At 36.1% G+C, this 19,891-nt stretch overlaps 1 protein-coding gene across 3 annotated transcripts in view; it reads right to left on the bottom strand.

Annotated features, from left to right (window-relative positions):
• Positions 1 to 704: 704 nt before the first annotated feature.
• LOC111140960 (NAD kinase 2, mitochondrial) overlaps positions 705 to 19,891 on the bottom strand; it is a 44,182-nt gene continuing 24,995 nt past the window's right edge. For 2 of the 3 annotated variants that reach the window (XM_022493235.1, XM_022493237.1), the window contains exons 8-13: positions 17,846 to 17,911; positions 16,450 to 16,545; positions 7,864 to 7,919; positions 7,682 to 7,735; positions 5,333 to 5,456; positions 705 to 2,776 (exon numbers count right to left, since the gene is read on the bottom strand). In XM_022493235.1, coding sequence (XP_022348943.1) covers positions 2,638 to 2,776; positions 5,333 to 5,456; positions 7,682 to 7,735; positions 7,864 to 7,919; positions 16,450 to 16,545; positions 17,846 to 17,911 — 535 coding nt within the window. In that variant the 3' untranslated portion in view covers positions 705 to 2,637. The remainder of the gene's footprint in view (positions 2,777 to 5,332; positions 5,457 to 7,681; positions 7,736 to 7,863; positions 7,920 to 16,449; positions 16,546 to 17,845; positions 17,912 to 19,891) is intronic. The other variant, XM_022493236.1, reaches the window with a different exon arrangement.

Raw genomic sequence — 19,891 nt, 5'->3', positions numbered from 1 at the left:
CATTTATTTCTGCTCTGATTTTATTATCTCCTTCCTTGTGCTGGTTTGGGGTTTTGTTTGTTCTTTTTCTAGTTCCTTTAAGGGTAAAGTTAGGTTGTTTGAGCTTTTTCTTGTTTTTTTCTTGCTAGAAACTTCCCTTAGAATTGTTTGCTGCATCCCAAAGATTTTTTGGTTGATTCATTCATTGTTTAGTGGCATGTTATTTAAACTCCATGTATTTATGGTCTTTCCAGATTTTTTTCTTGTAGTTGATTTGTAATTTCACTGACTTGTGGTTAGAAAAGATGCATGGTAGGATTTTGATCTTTTTGAATCTTGTTGAGAATGTTCCATGTGCATCAAGCAACTCTGATACAAAATTTGTATTAACTGGTTCTAATGGTTCTATACGTAGTTTATTTTGATACTTAAAAGTATAATGAATGGAAATTCTTTATTTGAAGGCTAGTAAAACATTTAATATTATTTGATTTACTAGGGCTATGAATATAAATACCTGAGAAACATCAAAAATAGTAGGTACTTTACCCTTTGCTTATATAATAAGCCCTAGTTCTGTGTGAAATATTAGTAGTCAATGAAACCAACAGGGCACAGCACTGGAAAAGGTCTGAAACATAACATTTTGAAAGAATCTGGCTTTCTAATGATGCTGTAAGAGTAAGAAATAAATGTAGTTTAAAAAACAAAGATAATACTAGTTTAATTATGTTTATTCACATACAGTTGCCATTAAAAGGTTAACTCATTCATAAAAACATTTCTTCTATTGTAATATCCTTTGCCTCTTCTCTCTTCCAAATAAATCCCCACCCCATAGCATAAATGTTAGAAGTTACAGTGCAAAGGAAGCAAATTAACTATTTTTTAAACCTTTAAAACATGACTGATGAACAGTTTTACAGAGCAGGTTGCCTATTAGTATGTTACATATTAACAGACCTATGGTACCATTTTGGACAATCAGATTTGCTGGATATAAAGATGGAGCTGGAATTTTTGTCAAGAAGGTATTTAAACCTCTTAGAAGAGTTTTTATAAAGAACTGAAATCCCATACCATAAAATGTTCTCTTCAGTTAATCATTTTAAATCAAGCCAGAAACTAGATCCACCTCTAGGGAAACACTGATTTTTTGTTTTTATGCATCATGTAAACACTGCTCTGTCTATGCAGATACTTTTAGAAAAGAAAAAGAGATTCTTGTTCTGGATATACGTCAAAACCTAGGTTACCTTTGTGTAACATTTATTTAAAAATTTGACAAGAACATGTTAAATGTTGGCAAAGCTAATAGCACTCAATTTGATTATACATCCTAGCTTTCACAGAATTTGAGCTCACAAGACTCAAGTTCTATTAGGATAGACTCTTTCATTCATCAGTGTATACCCAGCATCTGACACAATACATGACACAAGGTATGTGTTCAATAAATATTTCAATGTTGAATATAACTTCTTAACAGCAAATGAAAAAAAGATACAACTCTGAATAAATTTGTCTCATGATGCAGCAATAGATGCTTTTTGTAAGAATTCTAGGATTGCTTATAAGTAGATCAAGAATTAGATAATTTCTTCTCAAACTAAAGGAACTCTTATGGGGGGGGGAGGGGAATGGAAGCCGTAAAATTTTATCTTTCACAAAGCTAATTTGTGAAACATGGAATACGAGGCTAGGTAAAAACTACCATAATATTAAAAGTAAGGCAGTTCCAAAACTTATGTCTTGCATATTTACTGAAGAATCCCATTTTCTGACACTTCTCCTAATACTAGATGAAAATATTTTTTAAAGGTTTTACCAAACTACTAATATATCTAATTAGCTCATCTCTTTAGTCTTTGATTCCATGTTAGAGTTTTAAATACAGAAGAACTCTATTAAGATTCAAAAGCATTCAAAAAAAAAAAAAAAAAAGTCTAGGACTTAAAATAGCTATTAGATAATACATTTGTAACAGTATCGTGATTTGTCCAGATGTACTTTTTCACCCACCACTCTCAAAATTAACCTGAAAGTCAATTATTAAATGAAAACATCGATAATTTCAAAAACGATTGTTTGAACTTCTTAAATCAGTAGAGAGCTGTAATATTTTACTCTGAAATTAGAAAATTCTAAGCACATATAAAAAACACATTTACCTACTTCAATTAGGTCAATGTCAGGATTTATCAAAATTCTCCATCAAAATTTTTTAAAAATCTTGATTTTTAGGTACTATAAAAATATACACTAATCAAATGATATGTGTTTGGTCTGACCAATTCCGCAGTTAGAAAGGGAAGGGAAAAAAAAAAAAACTTGTACAGTGAAATTTCAAATCCTAAACATTTAATCCTTTATTTGAGCCTACCCTCTCTCAAAAGGTATCCGTACTCTTGGATACCAACTATAAGCAATATAGAAATTTCACTGGTATCAATTCTAATCTGTTTAGTCCATCCATTTTCTAACACAGTGAACAAACTTTTCTATCCAAATTCAAAAGAAGAATAATGCAAATCTCACTTTCTTGGTCACCTTTGAAGCCCAGGGCCAATCAGTCTCAAGAATAACCAAAATATGGTAGTCTGTTTCGCTGTGAAAACATTTTCCCACTAATCAAAATCTGTCATCTGAGGAAATCTTTCATTGTTCTAGAAGCACAGTTCGAAGCTCATCTTCTTTATTGATCATCATTGAAGCAATTGCTCCATCATTAAACTCAAAAGAAGTACCTCCATCTACAACCATGCAGGCATCCCAACAACGAGAACGAACACACACCCTGAGAAGAAAGAAACATCTCATTAAATATTAAGTTTTCTTAACCTTTAATTATGGTTTCTTTAAAACTCTTAATAATTTTTGATGCTGGTAGATCATTTGGCCTTGATTTTCAAAATCAAGTTGTTCTTTGGTTTGAGAGAGTAATATGTATGGATACACTACCAAAATCTAATATTCAGGATAGCTCCATTCACCCAGACAGCTATGAGAGAACAAGTCCAGACTTGATAGAACTCACAGGCTTTTTTCATACAAAAAAATGTTGAGCTATTACAAGTGCTAATATTGAGCAAGAACGTAACTGTTTTCATAGTTTAACACATGAAGAGGCACAAATTTGTAGTGTACAGCTCAATGAACACATTTGTGTAGTCATTCCTCACCCAAATCAGGACTCAAGTGTTCCCCAGTTCCCCAGAAGCCCCCTCCTCACTGTCCTGAGCCCACTCCTTGCTACACATGCACTATTCTAATGTCAGTCACCATCACAGTCATAGCTGTTTATTCTTAAACTTTATATAAATGGAAGAATACAATAGGTCTGCTTGTGTCTAGCTTTCTTTTCCTTAATAGTATGCTTGTGAAACTTATCCATGGTTATTACCAGTAGTATTGGTGTGTTCATTTCATTGCTATATGAAAATACTTCCATTGTATGAAAATACCAAAATTTATGGCTCTCTTCTATTCACCAACACCTGAGTTTTTACTACTGGAAGCAGTGCTGCTGTGTATATTCATAATATTTTATTTTATTATTATTTTTAAGATTTTACTTATTTATTTGACAGAGAGAGAGAGAGGAGACACAAGCAGGGGGAGCAACAAGCAGAGGGAGAAGCAGGCTGCCCTCTGAGCAGGGAGCCCAATGTGGGGCTTGATCCCAGGACCCTGGGATCATGACCTGAGCTGAAGGCAGCCTCTTAACTGACTGGGCCACCCAGGTGCCCTGCTGTGTATATTCTTGAGCATCTTTTGTTGCAGACATTTGTGGATCTACAGCTCTGGTGGAGGGACACCTAAGAGTGGGATTGCGGGGTCAATGCGTGTGCTATACTCAGCTTTGGTAGATAACTGCCAAGCAACTCTCCAAACTATTCCTAACAATACCTAAGTTACAGTTACTCCCACCTTATAGCAACTAGCATCTCAGCCCTTCTGTTGAGTGTGTATGGTATCAGAATAGGAAGATTTAATTTGCATTTCCCACATGAATAGTAAGTTCAAGGATGTTTTTCATACATGTAACCATTCGGATACCTTCTTCTGTAAAATGCTTGTCCAGAACTTTGGCAATTTTTCTACTGAGCTGCCTTTTCTTGTTGAGTTGTAGGAATTTTTACAATACTCTGGATATAAGTCCATTGCTGGATATAGGTACTGCAAATATCTCACTCTGTGGCTTGCCTTTTTTCCCCCTTAATGTTGTCTTGATTAACAGAAGTTCTTAATTCTAACATAGTTCAATTTGCCAATCTTTTGTTGATAAGTGCTTTATATGACATGTTTATTTTTTTTTATTTTATTTATTTTTTTTGAACTTTTTTTTTTAATTAATTAATTAATTTATTTGACAGACGGAGATTACAAGTAGGCAGAGAGGCAGGCAGAGAGAGAGGAGGAAGCAGGCTCCCCGCTGAGCAGAGAGCCCGAAGCGGGGCTCGATCCCAGAACCCTGAGATCATGACCCGAGCCGAAGGCAGAGGCTTTAACCCACTGAGCCACCCAGGTGCCCCATATATGACATGTTTAAAAAATACTGTCCAACTGCTAAAGTCATGAAGCTTATTCTGTTTATATGAGCAAAAATTTAAATGTCTTTGTAGTATCACCTAAACTGAGTACAGATTTATTGAGTAATCAAAATTAACTCTCAAAGGAATAAAATGAGTTTCCTTGTTTTTCCTAGAAAAAAATCAACAGTATTTTTTTAAAAAGAGTATGTACACTGTATAAGCAGCAATTCAAACTTAAACCATTCTTTGCCTGCCATGAGACAGATGACACTTAGTTTTTTTGTTCAGAAAATTGGACAACCTTTACAAAATAAATTATGTATTTTTTTTATATCCATCCTTCAAAAAAAATCAAATCTGCTAAATGTGGAATAGGGAGGGGTTAGTTTTAGGGAAAAGGTGACAGAAATGAGTCCTACTCTAAAAGTTTATTGCTACACAACTGAGGTTTTACTATGAATGTTTATCTTGCTTTTTATCACATTGCATATAAAAAAAAAAAGTTGCTTTCCAGAAAAAGTGATTTGATCTTGTATGTCTTAATATATTAAAACAAATCCACATCACCCAATTAAATATTTATGCTCCTTCTATTTACTTACAGTTTCTCTAAAATGGTACAGTATGTTAGAAAGGAAAATACCATTCTCACCAGGGTATATAGCATGACACCTCATTAGTTCCACAAGTTCTATACTTTTCCTACCAGATTAAGTTTGAATGAGTGGATTTCATCAAACTGAATACTTTAAAACCAAGAGTCCTTTATAATTACAAGAAGTGAAAGCACAGTCACAAGTCATCCTTTGGAAGCTTACTTTGAGGAGAAGCAGCGCTGACGACTGCTGGAGAAAACTCTGTTTGCTATTGGTTCTCGAATACTGAAAAGTATTTTTGGTTCTTCTGGACTGAAGAGCAGCGATTCATTATATTCATTTGTTACTATGAAGAAAAAAATATAATAGCGCAGTCAATGAAAGATGGTCACTTCTGAGAAGTGCAAAATGAAAAATGAATGCTATCCTCTTCCCAACTTAAAAGCAACTCTGTTCCAAAGGTCTGTTTGGTATAGGTCTGTTCGGCACAAAGTTTCTTGGAACTCACAATACATTCCATTAAAACAAAACAAAACGAAACAAAAAAACCCACCTTATAAATGAGGATTAGGTTCCAAGATTAGGCCATCAAAGCCTGTATCAACCACAATACAGCAGAAATAGATATACTGGGGTGGGCTACAAAACCAGTAATTAAACAGAAGGAACTACCTTGAGGCACTCAAATGGAACTTGGGCTCCAACAGTCACTTTGCCAAGTTCCATTCCAAAATACCATGTCAAAGTGTTCGTAAGTTAATCGTCTTGATGTAAAATGCAGTCTTAAACAATAACAGGCAAAATATGTTTTCTCTAATGAAACTGCGATTACTCAAGATATTTTTAGAAATCTTTGAGACCTGATTTTCATAACCAAGGGGCACATCAAAGTTGATAGGCAAAGCACAAATTGGTTAAAAACAACTGTACAAAGAAATCAGGCTTGTAAGAATGTTTACTTGAACACCACATTAAAACAAATTGTAAGACTGTCAGACAATCTAGCTTATTTACCAAAATTTCACTTAAATTATTTGGCTCTTTGAAAAAAAAATGTCAAAAATAAAAATGTGCTTCTCTGGACACACACACACAGAGACACACACAGTGTCCTAGCTCCAGGGGGCCTAGCTGGCTCCAGTCACTAGAGCATGCAATTCCTGATCTTGGGGGTGTGAGGTCAAGCCCCATGTTAGGCACAGAGAGAACTTTAGAGGGAAAAAAAAAAAAAAAAAAAAAAGTGCTAGCTCCGAAAGAAGTTAATTCCAGAAATGTCTGTAATAGTGACTGCACCACTTGCTTTCACTATTGCTTCTAAAGAACAGTCAAATTTTCAAAGGAGTAACATTCACTCAATAGGGCAGGAAAAAAAAAAAATCACTGTATTTTACATATACCCTTAAATTTACATGCCTGATATGTTTCAGTTGTTTTACTTAATTATGTTTTAAGTTAAATTATATAATGAATCATTACTATAAATGCCTAATTTTCCTTTCTTTGACACATATTTAATGTTAATCTTTTTAGTCTCCAATAGGGAGAAAGTCCACTTTAGAGAGCTGAAATGGACTTCAGCGATTTAGTCCTGTTCTTTCAAACTATTACAGGCCAAGCATCTTCCTCAACAAAGGAAGTCTTACCTGGAAATCCAAAATATTCACATAAATGAACTGACACTATTACATATGTAAGTAGATTCACTATGAAAAAGTTTGGAGTTTTTAAAAATATAATTGACCTTGAAATCTCAGGATACTCTTCAGTTAGAAATAGAAAGGAGAGCTTTAGTGGGAAGTCTGTACAAAAATGTTCCTAATAGATGAGATGGGACTTTAGTGAGTTAATTTCATATGCAAATCAAAGGAGCGTGTTTTCTAATTTAAGAATTTAAATATATAGGAAAATAATTTTAAGAATAAAGTTGAAGAATCCCTATGCATTCATTACCAATCTACTTCCACTTCCTCATCTTACAGTCCAGGAAGCAGAGGAATGGAATCAGTCTTGCTCATATTTTCAGTGAGAGACTGGTCTGGGATTGGACCCCAGGTGATCAAACTCCCTGATCAGTAGTATTCTTTCCCAACAGGGCTAGTTCTCTCAAGGGAACCCTGAAGCAACTGGCAGGAGTAGGTAGTCAAAAGTTAAGGAGAACATTTTAGTGAATATGAAGATAAAGCATTCACAGCTCAGGGAATTTCATTTCATTCACAATATTAATGGCATACTGAGTTTAGGTAAACATTTCCCATTTGCTGATCTATATTTTTCCATATTTTCCTATCCCCCAGGACATGGTTGTAGTGTTAATTACACTACATGTCAAACTACATTACATGTCAAAACACATGGGTTATATATTTCATAGTTCACAAAAATACAATATATAAAAAGTCCAGCTCTAAACTTTTTATTGCTTAAATATATGCAAGGGGATATTATATCAAGAGACTGTTTAAGTCAAAAAAGTACTATGCTAATTAGACAAGTTAACTTCACAATAACATCCTCAAGATCGATGCAGATCTTAAATGAAACTGTTAGTAATTATGATCATTAGTCACTGACCTTTCTCTACCAATTCTCTGTTCAGTGGAAGACTTAAATTCCCTTGTCGTTTTGCTGTTGAAAAGGGAAAGGGGGAAATAAATACCTTGATTAAATATTGTGTGTCATAACAGCTAACATATAATAATATATATATATTATATAGCATATAATTATAACATAAGAGCTATTATGGTACTCACCAATATTTAAAACATCTTCCACAGCCTGAGTTGCAACCCTGTTAATATTGAATGACCTAGAAACAAACATAAGTTCTTTAATTCTATAAACATACTAAAAATGAAAAAGAAATTATCTACTTAATATATAAAAAACTCTTAGAATTATCAAGGAAAAAAAAAAAAACAAAACAGCCAAAAGATAATAGCCACTTCACCCAGTTTTAAAAAGTGGGCAAAGTACACAGACAAACAGTTACAGCCCTATATGAAAAAGTGTTCAATTTTACTCCTACTATTTCCTTAGTAGGAATTAAAGACTGATAATATATTGGCATAGATATCAGAAAAACATTCTCATATACTGATGGGTTTATGGAAGTTGCAGTTGGAGGGCAATTCTGTGTTATTAAAATTTTAAAATGAACATATGCTTCAATCTACTAATTTATCCTAAAACATACTTGCATCTATAATACACAAAGACATGTACAAGATTATTTACTGAAGCATTGTTTATAATAGCAAAACAACTCATATCCATAGGAAACAGATTAAATGTTACTATGTAGATATTAAAAAGGATAAAATAGAACTGAATGTGCTGACAGATAATGGATATGTTAAGTTAAAAGCCAAAGGCATTGCTTCCCTCTCTCTCTTTCTCTCTCTGGCTGCCTCTTTGTCTACTTGTGATCTTTCTCTGTCAAATAAAAAAATAAAAAATCTTTAAAAAAAAAAAAAAAAGCCAAAGGCATTATATAGTATATATAAATAAACAGGGAAGTATCATATACAACAAAATTTATACACACACACACACACACACACACACACACACACACCACACACACACACACACACATATGGGATGGTTGTGTCTGGAGATTAGTACTAGAGATATGACTAGCTTTTCATTTGATACCCTTTTATACTATTTAACATTTTTAATGTGCAAATATCTCTTTAAATTACAAAACAGAAAAGATGAGAAATTTTTACTACTGTGTGATGCCTTGCTTAACCACTTAAGAACAAATATTAACACAAACATGAATCACTTTTTTTTTCTTAAAGATTTATTTATTTATTTGACAGTGACAGGGAGCGATAGAGAGCACAAGCAGGGGGAGCAGCAGGCAGAGGGAGAGGAAGGGGGAGCAGCAGGCAGAGGGAGAGGAAGAAGCAGGCTCCCTGCTGAGCAGGGAACCCGATGTGGGGCTCCATCCCAGGACCCTGGGATCATGACCTGAGCCAAAGGCAGCCTCTTAACCAAATGAGCCACCCAGGTGCCCCCATGAATCACTTTTAAAAGTAGCTCTGTCCTTGGGTCTACAAAGATGGTTATGGAAGGTTTTTTTTTTTTTTTTTTTTTCATTCTTTCCAGTGATTTAGAATTCTGCTGCTGCCTCACAACTCTTCTCACATAGCTTCAGTAGATAACTCAATGACCCACACACTCTCAATGTAATTCAGTGATTCTTAACCTTTTTTGAGGAGGGCAAGTAACAGATACTCTTGCATACCCTTCTAACTCTATACCCTTCACATTTTGAGAAATGTGGTAACATTGTGGGCATTCTCTTAACAATGCAGATACACAAATTTTTATATTAAAAATTTGGGGTCACTCACAGTCCACATACCTATGCTAAAAAAAAAAAAATCTCAGATCTAGCCATTGCCTATTCTATTTTTCACCATTATCTACTCCAATTTCCTACTGCAACCACACCAAGCCCATTCTTGCCTCTGTACCTTTGCTCATACTTACTATGTGCCATGAAGCAAAATACTTTAAGTATCCTGACTCATTGTTTAGTATGAGGTTTGCCATACCTATCTCATTAGAATTACTGCCACACACTACAGGGCCAGGCATCTGTGGCACCACCTGGCTCATGGCAAGAACTCAATACTGAATGAAAATATCAAATGAAAAAGATGTACGAGTTATATCCTAATTCTTCTGAATATTCACATTATTGGAAGATACTGTTTTAGAACTCTATTTTAAATTAAGAAGTCACATAAAATGAGCTATATTTATTAGGGTTCCACTGAATTAAAATATTGACGTTAAGACTTAAGAGAACAAAAGTCTCATATGACTTGATCTAACAGTCCTAGAACTAAGACTTATTCAGGATACCACAAGACAACCCAAACTAAGTCCTCTGAATAGGGGTTAAATTAAGAGGAATTTCCTATGGTTGCAAACTGGATCTCAGCTAGGTCACTCTCCCTTTAGGAGTGGTTTATATTCTACATCAAAGACAAACTATATGCTTAAGGAGGTCTTAGCTAGCTCATCATGACTTTTTTCTTAGGTCTACAACCTTCAACATTCTAAGCGTTCCCAAATCACACACAACTTCCATTAAAGACAATCCAACTGAAAGACAAATTGAATCTCCTATCTTCTTAAGCCAGTAAAGCTTTCTCTCCTCACTTAAGAACATTCATCCTTAAATTGGCCATGACAGAATGTATGGAGGAGGGGGATTGGCAACAGTCCTAAAAACTAACAGAAATGCATGTGATCGAACTCTGTAGTACTTCTCCCAGTGAATGTAGCTAATTCCACACTAGGAAAAGGACAGAGATGACCATGAGACAATTCAGAGACAATCTGCTATGCAACATAACCCTTACCTCCTCTGTCCTGTGGAGGAATTTTTAGAAATGCAAAATGGGATAGCTAATCCCCACTTGCTGTGTGCGTGCACGCGCACATACTGTGTGTGGGTGTGTTTGTGCGCGCGTGCGCATAGTCAGGCCATCTTCTCCATCCTTTCTTGTCATAAAACCATGTGACAGAGTTCTAGCTACAGGAATGAGAACGGAAGTCATGCACAACATGTCTAAGCCTGTGTCCCATAAGCCTCCCATAGGTGATCCTCCATGTTTTTTCTCCTTTTCTGGCTTGATATATGTAAGTATAGGGGACTTAAGCAGTCATGTTTAAAAGACGGTTGAGCCACATGATGGAAGGAGCCTGGATCCCTGAGTCACACCACTTACAGATCCACCTCCCAACTAAAGACCCACCTGGACTTTCTAAGAATAAGATATAAACTTCTATTTTGTTAAGTCACTGAGATTGGGGGGTTATCAGTTACAATAATTATCTTATCCAAAGTTACACATTTCCACGTTTCATAGTCAAAGCAAGGACTGAGAGGTCACATAGGAAAACTTCTATCTCCATATCAAGAATTGAAAGAGTAAAAGAAATAGGTTGTTCTATTCCTTTCTTTCCAGTGATCCCTAAGGTCTATAGTTTAGAGTTAAGTCCAGAACTTAAATCTGTCTTCACCATTTATTAGCCACATGGCTTTGGGAAACTTCTGAGACTTTAATAATACTCTATTAAGAAAAATAAAATCACTTACTTCCAAAGTATTTTTGAAGATTTAAATAATATATGTAAGCTCAAGACAAAACTTAGAAATGGCAGTTTCGCTTATTTGCGGAGCATAAGGAATAACACAGAGGACATGGGGAGATGGTGGGGAGAAGTGAGTTGGGGGAAATTGGAGGGGGAGACGAACCATGAGAGACTGCAGACTCTGAGAAACTGCGGGTTTTGGAGGGGAAGGTGGTGGAGGGGGTGGGTGAGCCTGGTGGTGGGTATTATGGAGGGCACGTATTGCATGGAGCACTGGGTGTGGTGCATAAACAATGAATTCTGGAACACTGAAAAGAGATTTAAAAAATAAATAAATAAAAATTTTTTAAAAATTAAAAAAATAAAGACAAAAATGAGCCCCCCCCCCCAAAAAAAAAAAAAAGAAAGAAAGAAATGGCAGTTTGATAGACATATACCTTTCTCTCAGCTCTTCTGGCCCCCAAGCTTCTCTTCTCCATGAAGAGAACAAGGACAACAGACGAATGGGAAATGCAATCACAGCAAAAGAACGATCCGTAATAAGAGGGAATAAGGCAGAAGATGTTAGAAGCAAGCAAGCAAGCTATGTAGGGCCGAAGAGAGAAGAAGCTAAGTGACCGAGGTGGCAGGGACAGGATACAGTTAGGGACAGAGACTTCTAGACCACAACACTGGAGACCACAGGAGACTTGAACAAGCAACATAGAAAAGCTGGAAATCCTAATTTAAGCCATACTCATGTCCAACATCAACACAGGACTCAGCTGTAAGGTGTGTGGGAGTGGAGGGCAGGACTGTTTTACAAGCCTAGTGGCTCTTATTCTTTATGCTCTTCTTACTACTAAAAAGTTGAAAACCAAAACTATCAAAAATCACACAGACATAGACACACACCCCAAAGCAAAAGCCAAAGCCGATTCCCTGCCTTAGCATAACCACTATTTCACTAAAATTAGCAAGTTTACCTTGATAATTCTTCAAAAAACCTAGTGACACATCTTTGAACTGCAGGAATTGTACAGACTGCTCCCTGTCCGCATTTAAAGCTGGCGGTCAAAAGGGCCTTGGTTTTATAGTCAAACACATCAGTGCTTGTATCCAGTTTCTGACACTAATTGTGACCTCCCCCTAATTATTTATCCTTGCAAAGCTTCAATTTCTACCTTTATAAAACAGGGATACAACTACCTTCTTGCAGGATTTCTGTAAGAATATGGTCAATGTATAAAAAGCGCCTAGCACAGTGTATGCAGAGTAGCAGGAGCTAAATGACTAAGAGCTTGTAATTATAATCCATACAACAGAATCTACAGAATCAGAAGATAAAGTAATCTTATTTTTTAATATTTTTTAAAAATTTTTAATAAACATATAATGTATTATTAGCCCCAGGGGTACAGGTCTGTGAAGCGCCAGGTTTACACACTTCACAGCTAAAGTAATCTTATGTTATCTGTTCCATTTCCCCTCACTTTGCCGAAAAGGAAACTTTTTACAAGATCACAATGCTAGTTAGTGGTTTAGCCTGGGCTCTAACTTCCAGGCTAGTGCTCTTTTCAATTATACCACTTTGCCCACTTTGGGGGTGAGGAGGAGGAATCAGAATACCGGAAGATGAGAAGGAGAAGGACCTAAGAAACCATTTCTGATTCTCAATACAGTTTTCAACAAGTAACACATCACAGTGAGCAGAAAAGATGTTATGATAAATTAAAGCCGTTAACTGTGATGTTTTCATTTTATGAGAGGGTTACACAATTTTATAACATATTAGATTATTAAATTTATTTTTTCAAACAATTATTGATAAAAAGTCATTTTAGAGTGTATCTTTGTGTATGGTGTAAGAAAATGGTTGAGTTTCCATTCTCTTACACCATACACAGAGATAAACTCGAAATGGATAAAGGACTTCAACGTGACACAGGAATCTATCAAAATCCTAGAGGAGAACATAGGCAGTAACCTCTTCGACATGGGCCACAGCAACTTCTTTCAAGATACTTCTCCAAAGGCAAAGGGAACAAAAATAAAAATGAACTGTTGGGACTTCATCAAGATCAAAAGCTTCTGCACAGCAAAGGAAACAGTCAACAAAACAAAGAGGCAACCCACGGAATGGGAGAAGAGATTTGCAAATGACAATATAGACAAAGAGCTGATATCCAAGATCTATAAAGAACTCCTCAAACTCAACACACACAAAACAGATAATCATGTCAAAAAATGGGCAGAAGATGTGAACAGACACTTCTCCAAAGAAGACATACAAGTGGCTAACAGACACATGAAAAAATGTTCATCATCACTAGCCATCAGGGAGATTCAAATCAAAACCACATGAGATACCACCTTACACCACAAAGAATAGCCAAATTTCTATTTAATAATAGAATAGCCAAAATTAACAAGACAGTATTCAACAACTGTTGGAAAGGAGAACCCTCTTACACTGTTGGTGGGTATGCAAGTTGGTACAGCTACTTTGGAGAATAGTGTGGAAATTCCTTAAGATATTAAAAATAGAGCTACCCTTTGACCCTGCAGTTGCACTACTAGATATTTACCCCAAAGATACAGATGTAGTGAAAAGGGCCATCTGTACCCCAATGTTCATAGCAGCAATGACCACAGTTGCCAAACTATGGAAAGAGCCAAGATGCCCTTGAACAGACGAATGGATAAGGAAGATGTGGTCCATATATACAATGGAGTATTATGCTTCCATCAGAAAGGATGAATACCCAACTTTATATCAACATGGATGGGACTGGAGGAGATTATGCTGAGTGAAATAATTCAAGCAGAGAGAGTCAATTATCATATGGTTTCACTTACTTGTGGAGCATAAGGAATAATATGGAAGACATGGGGAGATGGAGAGAAGTTAGGTTGAAGGAAATCAGAGGGGGAGACGAACCATGAGAGACTGTGGACTCAGAAACAAACTGAGGGTTTTGGAGAGGAGGGGAGTGGGGGGTTGTGTGAGCCTGGAGGTGGGTATTAAGGAGGGCACGTATTGCATGGAGCACTGGGTTTGGTACATAAACAATGAATCTTGAAACATGGAAAGAAATAAAATTACCAAAAAAAAAAAAAAGTCATTTTAGAAATATAGTTGTTGGGACACCTGGGTGGCTCAGTCAATTAAGCCACTGCCTTTGGCTCAGGTCATGATCCCGGGGTCCTGGGATCAAATCCCGCAACTGGCTCCTTGCTCGGCGGGGAGCCTGCTTCTCTCTCCACCTCTGCCTGCCACTCTGCCTGCTTATGCGCGTTCTCTCTCTCTCTCTCTGACAAATAAATAGAATCTTTAAAAAAAGAAATATAGTTCTCACTAGCCCTCAGGAAAATAAGATCTTATCCAATCTTTAAATAGCACTTCTCATTTCCAAAGGTTCATTTATTTGACAAAGATGAGGATTTCTTTTTAAAAGATGTGAAGTTATGAAGTACTTATAAATGAATATGGTTTCTGAAAATTAACTCCAAACAATATAAGACAAAAGGAGACATCAGGGGAATCGAGTAAACGATTGGCATGTGTTAATAATTATTGAAACTGGCTAATGGGTACATGGATATTGATTATACTATTTGGTCTACTCAAATTTTTCCACAATAAAAAGTTTTAAAAAGTAATGCTGAAAAAGCATTACTCCATTTTAAACTATCCAAACTTAAAATCACAGTTTAATAAGTACTGTTTTCTGCTGTATTTGTGAACATGTAGTCATTAAAAAAAAAAAAAGAGTGAATATGTATTAGGTACTAGGCTATACACACAAAAAATTAAGGGAGGGGGAAAAAAAATACACACACACATACATAACACAAAACCTCAAGTCACCATTCCCAATGCCTCCCGTTGCTTGAACTGGCTGGGTGTCAGCTGGGCAGAGAAGAATGTGGTAAGTGCTATAATAGTGCTAGGAGGAAAAAGTGCAAGGGATGCACCAAAAGACGGTTCATTATGCTGATGAACTAGATCCTAATAGAGATTTCCTACATAGAGTGACGTCTGAAGACTGGATTTTTCAGTCAGGGGATGGGAAGTGGAGAACTTTCAGGCATTCAATGCAGGAAGAAGCTGCACTGAGCAAACACAAAAAGCCTGAGTGAGCAGGTTGTGCCGAGCATCACAAGTAGCCTGCAGAGTGCCCAGCGTGCTGGCGGATGAGGGCAGGACAGCAGTAGGCTGCGAAGGTTCCTTAGGTCATATTTAAAGGGTCTGACATACAGACTGAGTAATCTGAACACAGCCAGAAGTAAATGAAACTTTTACAGCACAGAAGGGATACAGCCATATTTTTCTACATTTTGGAAATATTACTCTATTGGCAGTATGGATGACAGCCTGGAGAATAAAGGGTAAGGCACAAAGAATATTCACTATAAAGTTAGGAGGCCTGGACCAAAGAAATAGCAGGAGAAATTGAAAAAGAGGGGCAAGGACTTCAGAAGTGTGACAAGCAGGATTCAGAGGCTGGGATGAGTAAGGGGGAGACCAGGGAGACTCAAAACTAAGAGCAAGGATTGGGGGAGTAATGCTTTTTCTCTAGAGCATGAACTCAAGGTAACAGTGATCCTATTTAGGAATACAGGGATCACAGGAATAAAAACCTGAAGATAATATGTTAAGTTTTGAATGTGTTGAATTTGAAGGTCTATTACCCTCTCTAGCAGGTAATTTTAGGATAGGAGTTTGTGCTCAGGAGACGAACTACGGTTGAATGTCTGGGAGGCATCTGCATGTAGATAGCCAAGAAGCAGCAGGGATTACCCAGAGAGAGGTGAAAGGGTAAAGAAGATATAGGAGCCCAAGTTATCTCTAGTTAGGCCTTTGCTGCACAAACCTCCAGGACATTTTGCTGTTGTTACTGTACTTGTTTTCATTTCTTTATTATTTAAAATATTTTTCATTAAAAACAAAAACCTACAGTCCCCCAAAACATTCTCATTTTCTTTTTTCTCTTTACAAACCTAACAGGCTAAATAATGACCAAATCCAGCCTACAGATCTAATCTAAGAAGTCAAGGCAGGACTTCTGGACCCAACTGATGAGTCAAGCAGAAAGTGAGCCAAACAACATAACACCACCAGGCTACCTTTTGAGTATCAGAGGCTTTAGATACACCCATGTGCAGCCTCGAGTAAATTACATTACTTAAAATATTTCACAAAAAGTCAATAAGCAACATACCAAGTTACTCACCAGGCCTTTGATCCTGTTCCAGTACACAAATTGAGCCCTGAACTCTTCTGTTTTTCCCATGGACCATCATCAACTGAAATCTCATAGTAGGAAGCCCTGTGAATTGAGAACGTAAATCTGGATTTGCTGAACTTACAGCTCACAGTAAATAAGACAAACATCATTTTCCCAGAACAATGAAATGTAAGTGGGCCAGCTTGACTTAGACACACCTGACTTAGTAGGCACACAAACCATGATACTAATACCGACTAAGTGAAAAAGTTAAAGAAAAATCTGCGTATTTCCATCCCTCTCTGATCCATATGGTTCCTATCGATATTTTAACATTTCAAACAAGGGCTCCTGGTAAATTTTTACCTACCATAGCTTCTACAGTTTTTATAGAATCTAACACATACAGAGCCTTATTTTAGAATTCAAAAAGGAAATGCCATTTTTAGGTGAGTTTCATTCTTGGTAGCTAGTCCAGTCCTTGAACACCCTAAGTCTGTATCTAACCCTTCAAGCTGCCAAAAGTTTCTGCTCAACTTGGGTTTAAGTTATATACTAACATGCCTTCTGAATTGAGAGTAAGCGAAGAGAGATAAAGTTCTAAAGAAAATTCTCAACCAGTACTGCATTGGTGGACAAAACTAGGAATAAACTAGAACTGTAATTTCTTTAAAGATTTCTATCTAGAGTATTTCAGAAATATGAAATCGAATGGGTTTTTCTGACACCAGCAAAAATGACACTATTCCTTAACTTGAACATCTAAATTTGCAATTATTCAAAAAACCTCTTGAAACAGGTAAAAGCCTATTTTGTAAAACTTTATCTTAAATAATGGTGTCATTGATCAACACTGGGTTATTTTTGTCCAGCAAATGAAAAAGTTAAACTCTTAATACAGCTTTTCCAGTAATGCCAATTATTAGACATGTCTGCAAACATTAACACTCAATGCATAATTTATCTCTTATTTTAATCCTCAATTCTCCTACCAAACTCAATCTGCAAAACTGCTTTTCATGTTTTCTCTGAAGTCACCATTCTTCATAAAAGACAACAGGCCTTACGTTCACATTTGATCTATTTCATAGCTTTGTTATGTCTTCCTAGAAAATTAGGAATTTCAGGTATATTAGGAGCCGATCACATTCAGACAAGCTAGCCAACTCTAGAGAAATGGCTGCTATTATGCCAGAATCACGTAAAAACACACGAGATTAGAGGTAAGTGGGGATAGAAGAGAAAGAGGTGGAGAGGAAGAAAAGTATAGTCAGGTGAGGGTGTTGAGCCCAAAACGATGAGCAAATTTAGTGTCATTCCCACATGCAGGTTTATCAAGATTAGTCAGCTCAGAATTTTTGTTTCAGGGAAATCATTTTTTTAAGGCAGCAATAAAACTCACAGTCCCTTTAGAGTGGGTATACTTCTTCTTAAATTGTCCACTGCTACAGCCCAAGAATAAGACATTCTAGGTTAGAATAGAAAAGAAAAAAAAAAAAATTGGGCCTTTAAAATGTTCTTAAATCTAAGAACATTATAAATGAGGCAGGAATAATATTGCTGCACTTCATATTTTCCAAGCAAAGCCCTTAAGTTTTCAAGGCAAACTGAAGCCTCAATACAGGATCTAGAACCAGAAATACTGGGTATACATGACGGTTCTGAGGCTCACTAATGATAGGACCGTGTGCAAGTTATGGGAACTCTCCAAATCTCAACTTGTTCACTGATACACGCAACTACCCTTCTCACAGGGCTGCTATGCGCTTGTAATGTAATATGTACAATATGCACAAAGCCAGACGCAAAGCCGGTATCCAGTAAGTATTCACTGCCTTTCTGCCTAAGGGTCTCGGTCACAGATTCCTTAAAAATAAGTTCTAACACCTCCTAGAGTGAAAACTTTCCCAAGAGCATGGGAAGCGAACCCACTGCGGTCCTCATCTTAGTAAGGATACAAGGGGAGGCTCAACACAAAAGCAGCAGCATCAGACATTTAGGAGATAAACCAACCAAATCACCGCTGCCACAGGAAAAACATCCAATCCCAAATCTAGTGGGACTTCACTCAATTCCCAGAAGTCTGTCAATCGATCCCAGTTTTCCTCCTTTTATAAGTTATTTGATTTTTAGTAAGTACAAATTACAAAGCAACACTAGTAGAAGCTCTTAGAAGTTTATAACCTTTAAAATACATGAAGAATTAACATAAGCCATTAAATGGCTTCTCTAGAATCAGCATAAAAATCACAAAACATTTTTACCTTTGTCATTTTATTTTTTATTCAAGTTTAATTAACATATAGTGTTAGATTAGTTTCAGGTATACAACATAGTAACTCAACAATTGTACACATTCCTCAGTGCTTATCAAGGTAAGTACACTCTTAACGCAACCCCCGGCACCCTCTGGCAACCACCAATTTGTTCTCTATATTTAAGTCTGCTTTTTTCTCTTCTTTCTATTTATTTTCTTAAAATCCACAAATGAGTGAAATCACATGGTAACGGTCTTTGACTTATTTCACTTAGTGTAATACCCTCTAGGTCTATCCATGCTGTTAAAAGTGGCAAGATTTCATTTGTCATTTAATGTAGACATTCTTCAATTTCATTTAAAGTTGTTGCTCTCTGCCTTATGATTTTAGTAACCATGATTAGATTATATTACTAATTATTCCTGCCTTCTCTGTCACAAAATTATCCATTATTCATTTCCATATTGCTTCAAACTTGATACCGAGCAAAAGAAAACATTTTATGTAGAGCATGAGTCTTACTATTATGTTAAATGTATTTATACTTTATGTACTTTAAAGAATATATTTTTGATTCCTTCAAAGGATTTTACTTTTAAATACTTCTAAAAAGTATGTATTTTATCACCCTCCCAAAAAATAAGATGCTACTACTACCTTTATCTTTCTTTATATCCCTAGTGACTTGCATACAGCATGTAGCAGATACACAATTTTAAAATTACATTAATCAAAATAATTACAACTGAAAAAAATTATTCAAAGCATTCTACTGAATCAAGCCTTGTTGTACTGTTTTCAGTACTGAGTCATTGGCTAAAACATGGATCTCTTTTAATTAAGACAAATATTTCTCATCATAATTAAACTTCTTATGAAAAGACAGGTCAACAAACAGAATTTCAGAATATATGGAACTCTCAGTAAACTAGGGAATCAACTACATGACCTTCAGAGGGTCACACGGTTCTGATAGCAGCAACGTGGGACAGAGACTCAGCTCTAATTTTCCACCCCTAACTTACTTATATCTACAAAAATGAGAAGTCAAGTTCTAAATGATGACCAAGAGTTTAATTAGCTTTACATTATGGCTGTCATTTTATAACTGGTAACTAATATCATACGAAAGTTTTTGAAAAAAATTCTGCTGACCATTTTAGGCAAATTATATTCAACACCCACAAAAC

The sequence above is a fragment of the Enhydra lutris genome, unplaced genomic scaffold (assembly GCF_002288905.1).
Source record: "Enhydra lutris kenyoni isolate GAN:26980312 unplaced genomic scaffold, ASM228890v2 scaffoldscaffold5, whole genome shotgun sequence".
In the NCBI taxonomy this organism is placed as follows: domain Eukaryota; kingdom Metazoa; phylum Chordata; class Mammalia; order Carnivora; family Mustelidae; genus Enhydra; species Enhydra lutris.
The sequence above is the reverse complement of the archived record's forward strand: the minus strand, read 5'-3'. Positions and strand labels throughout refer to the sequence as shown.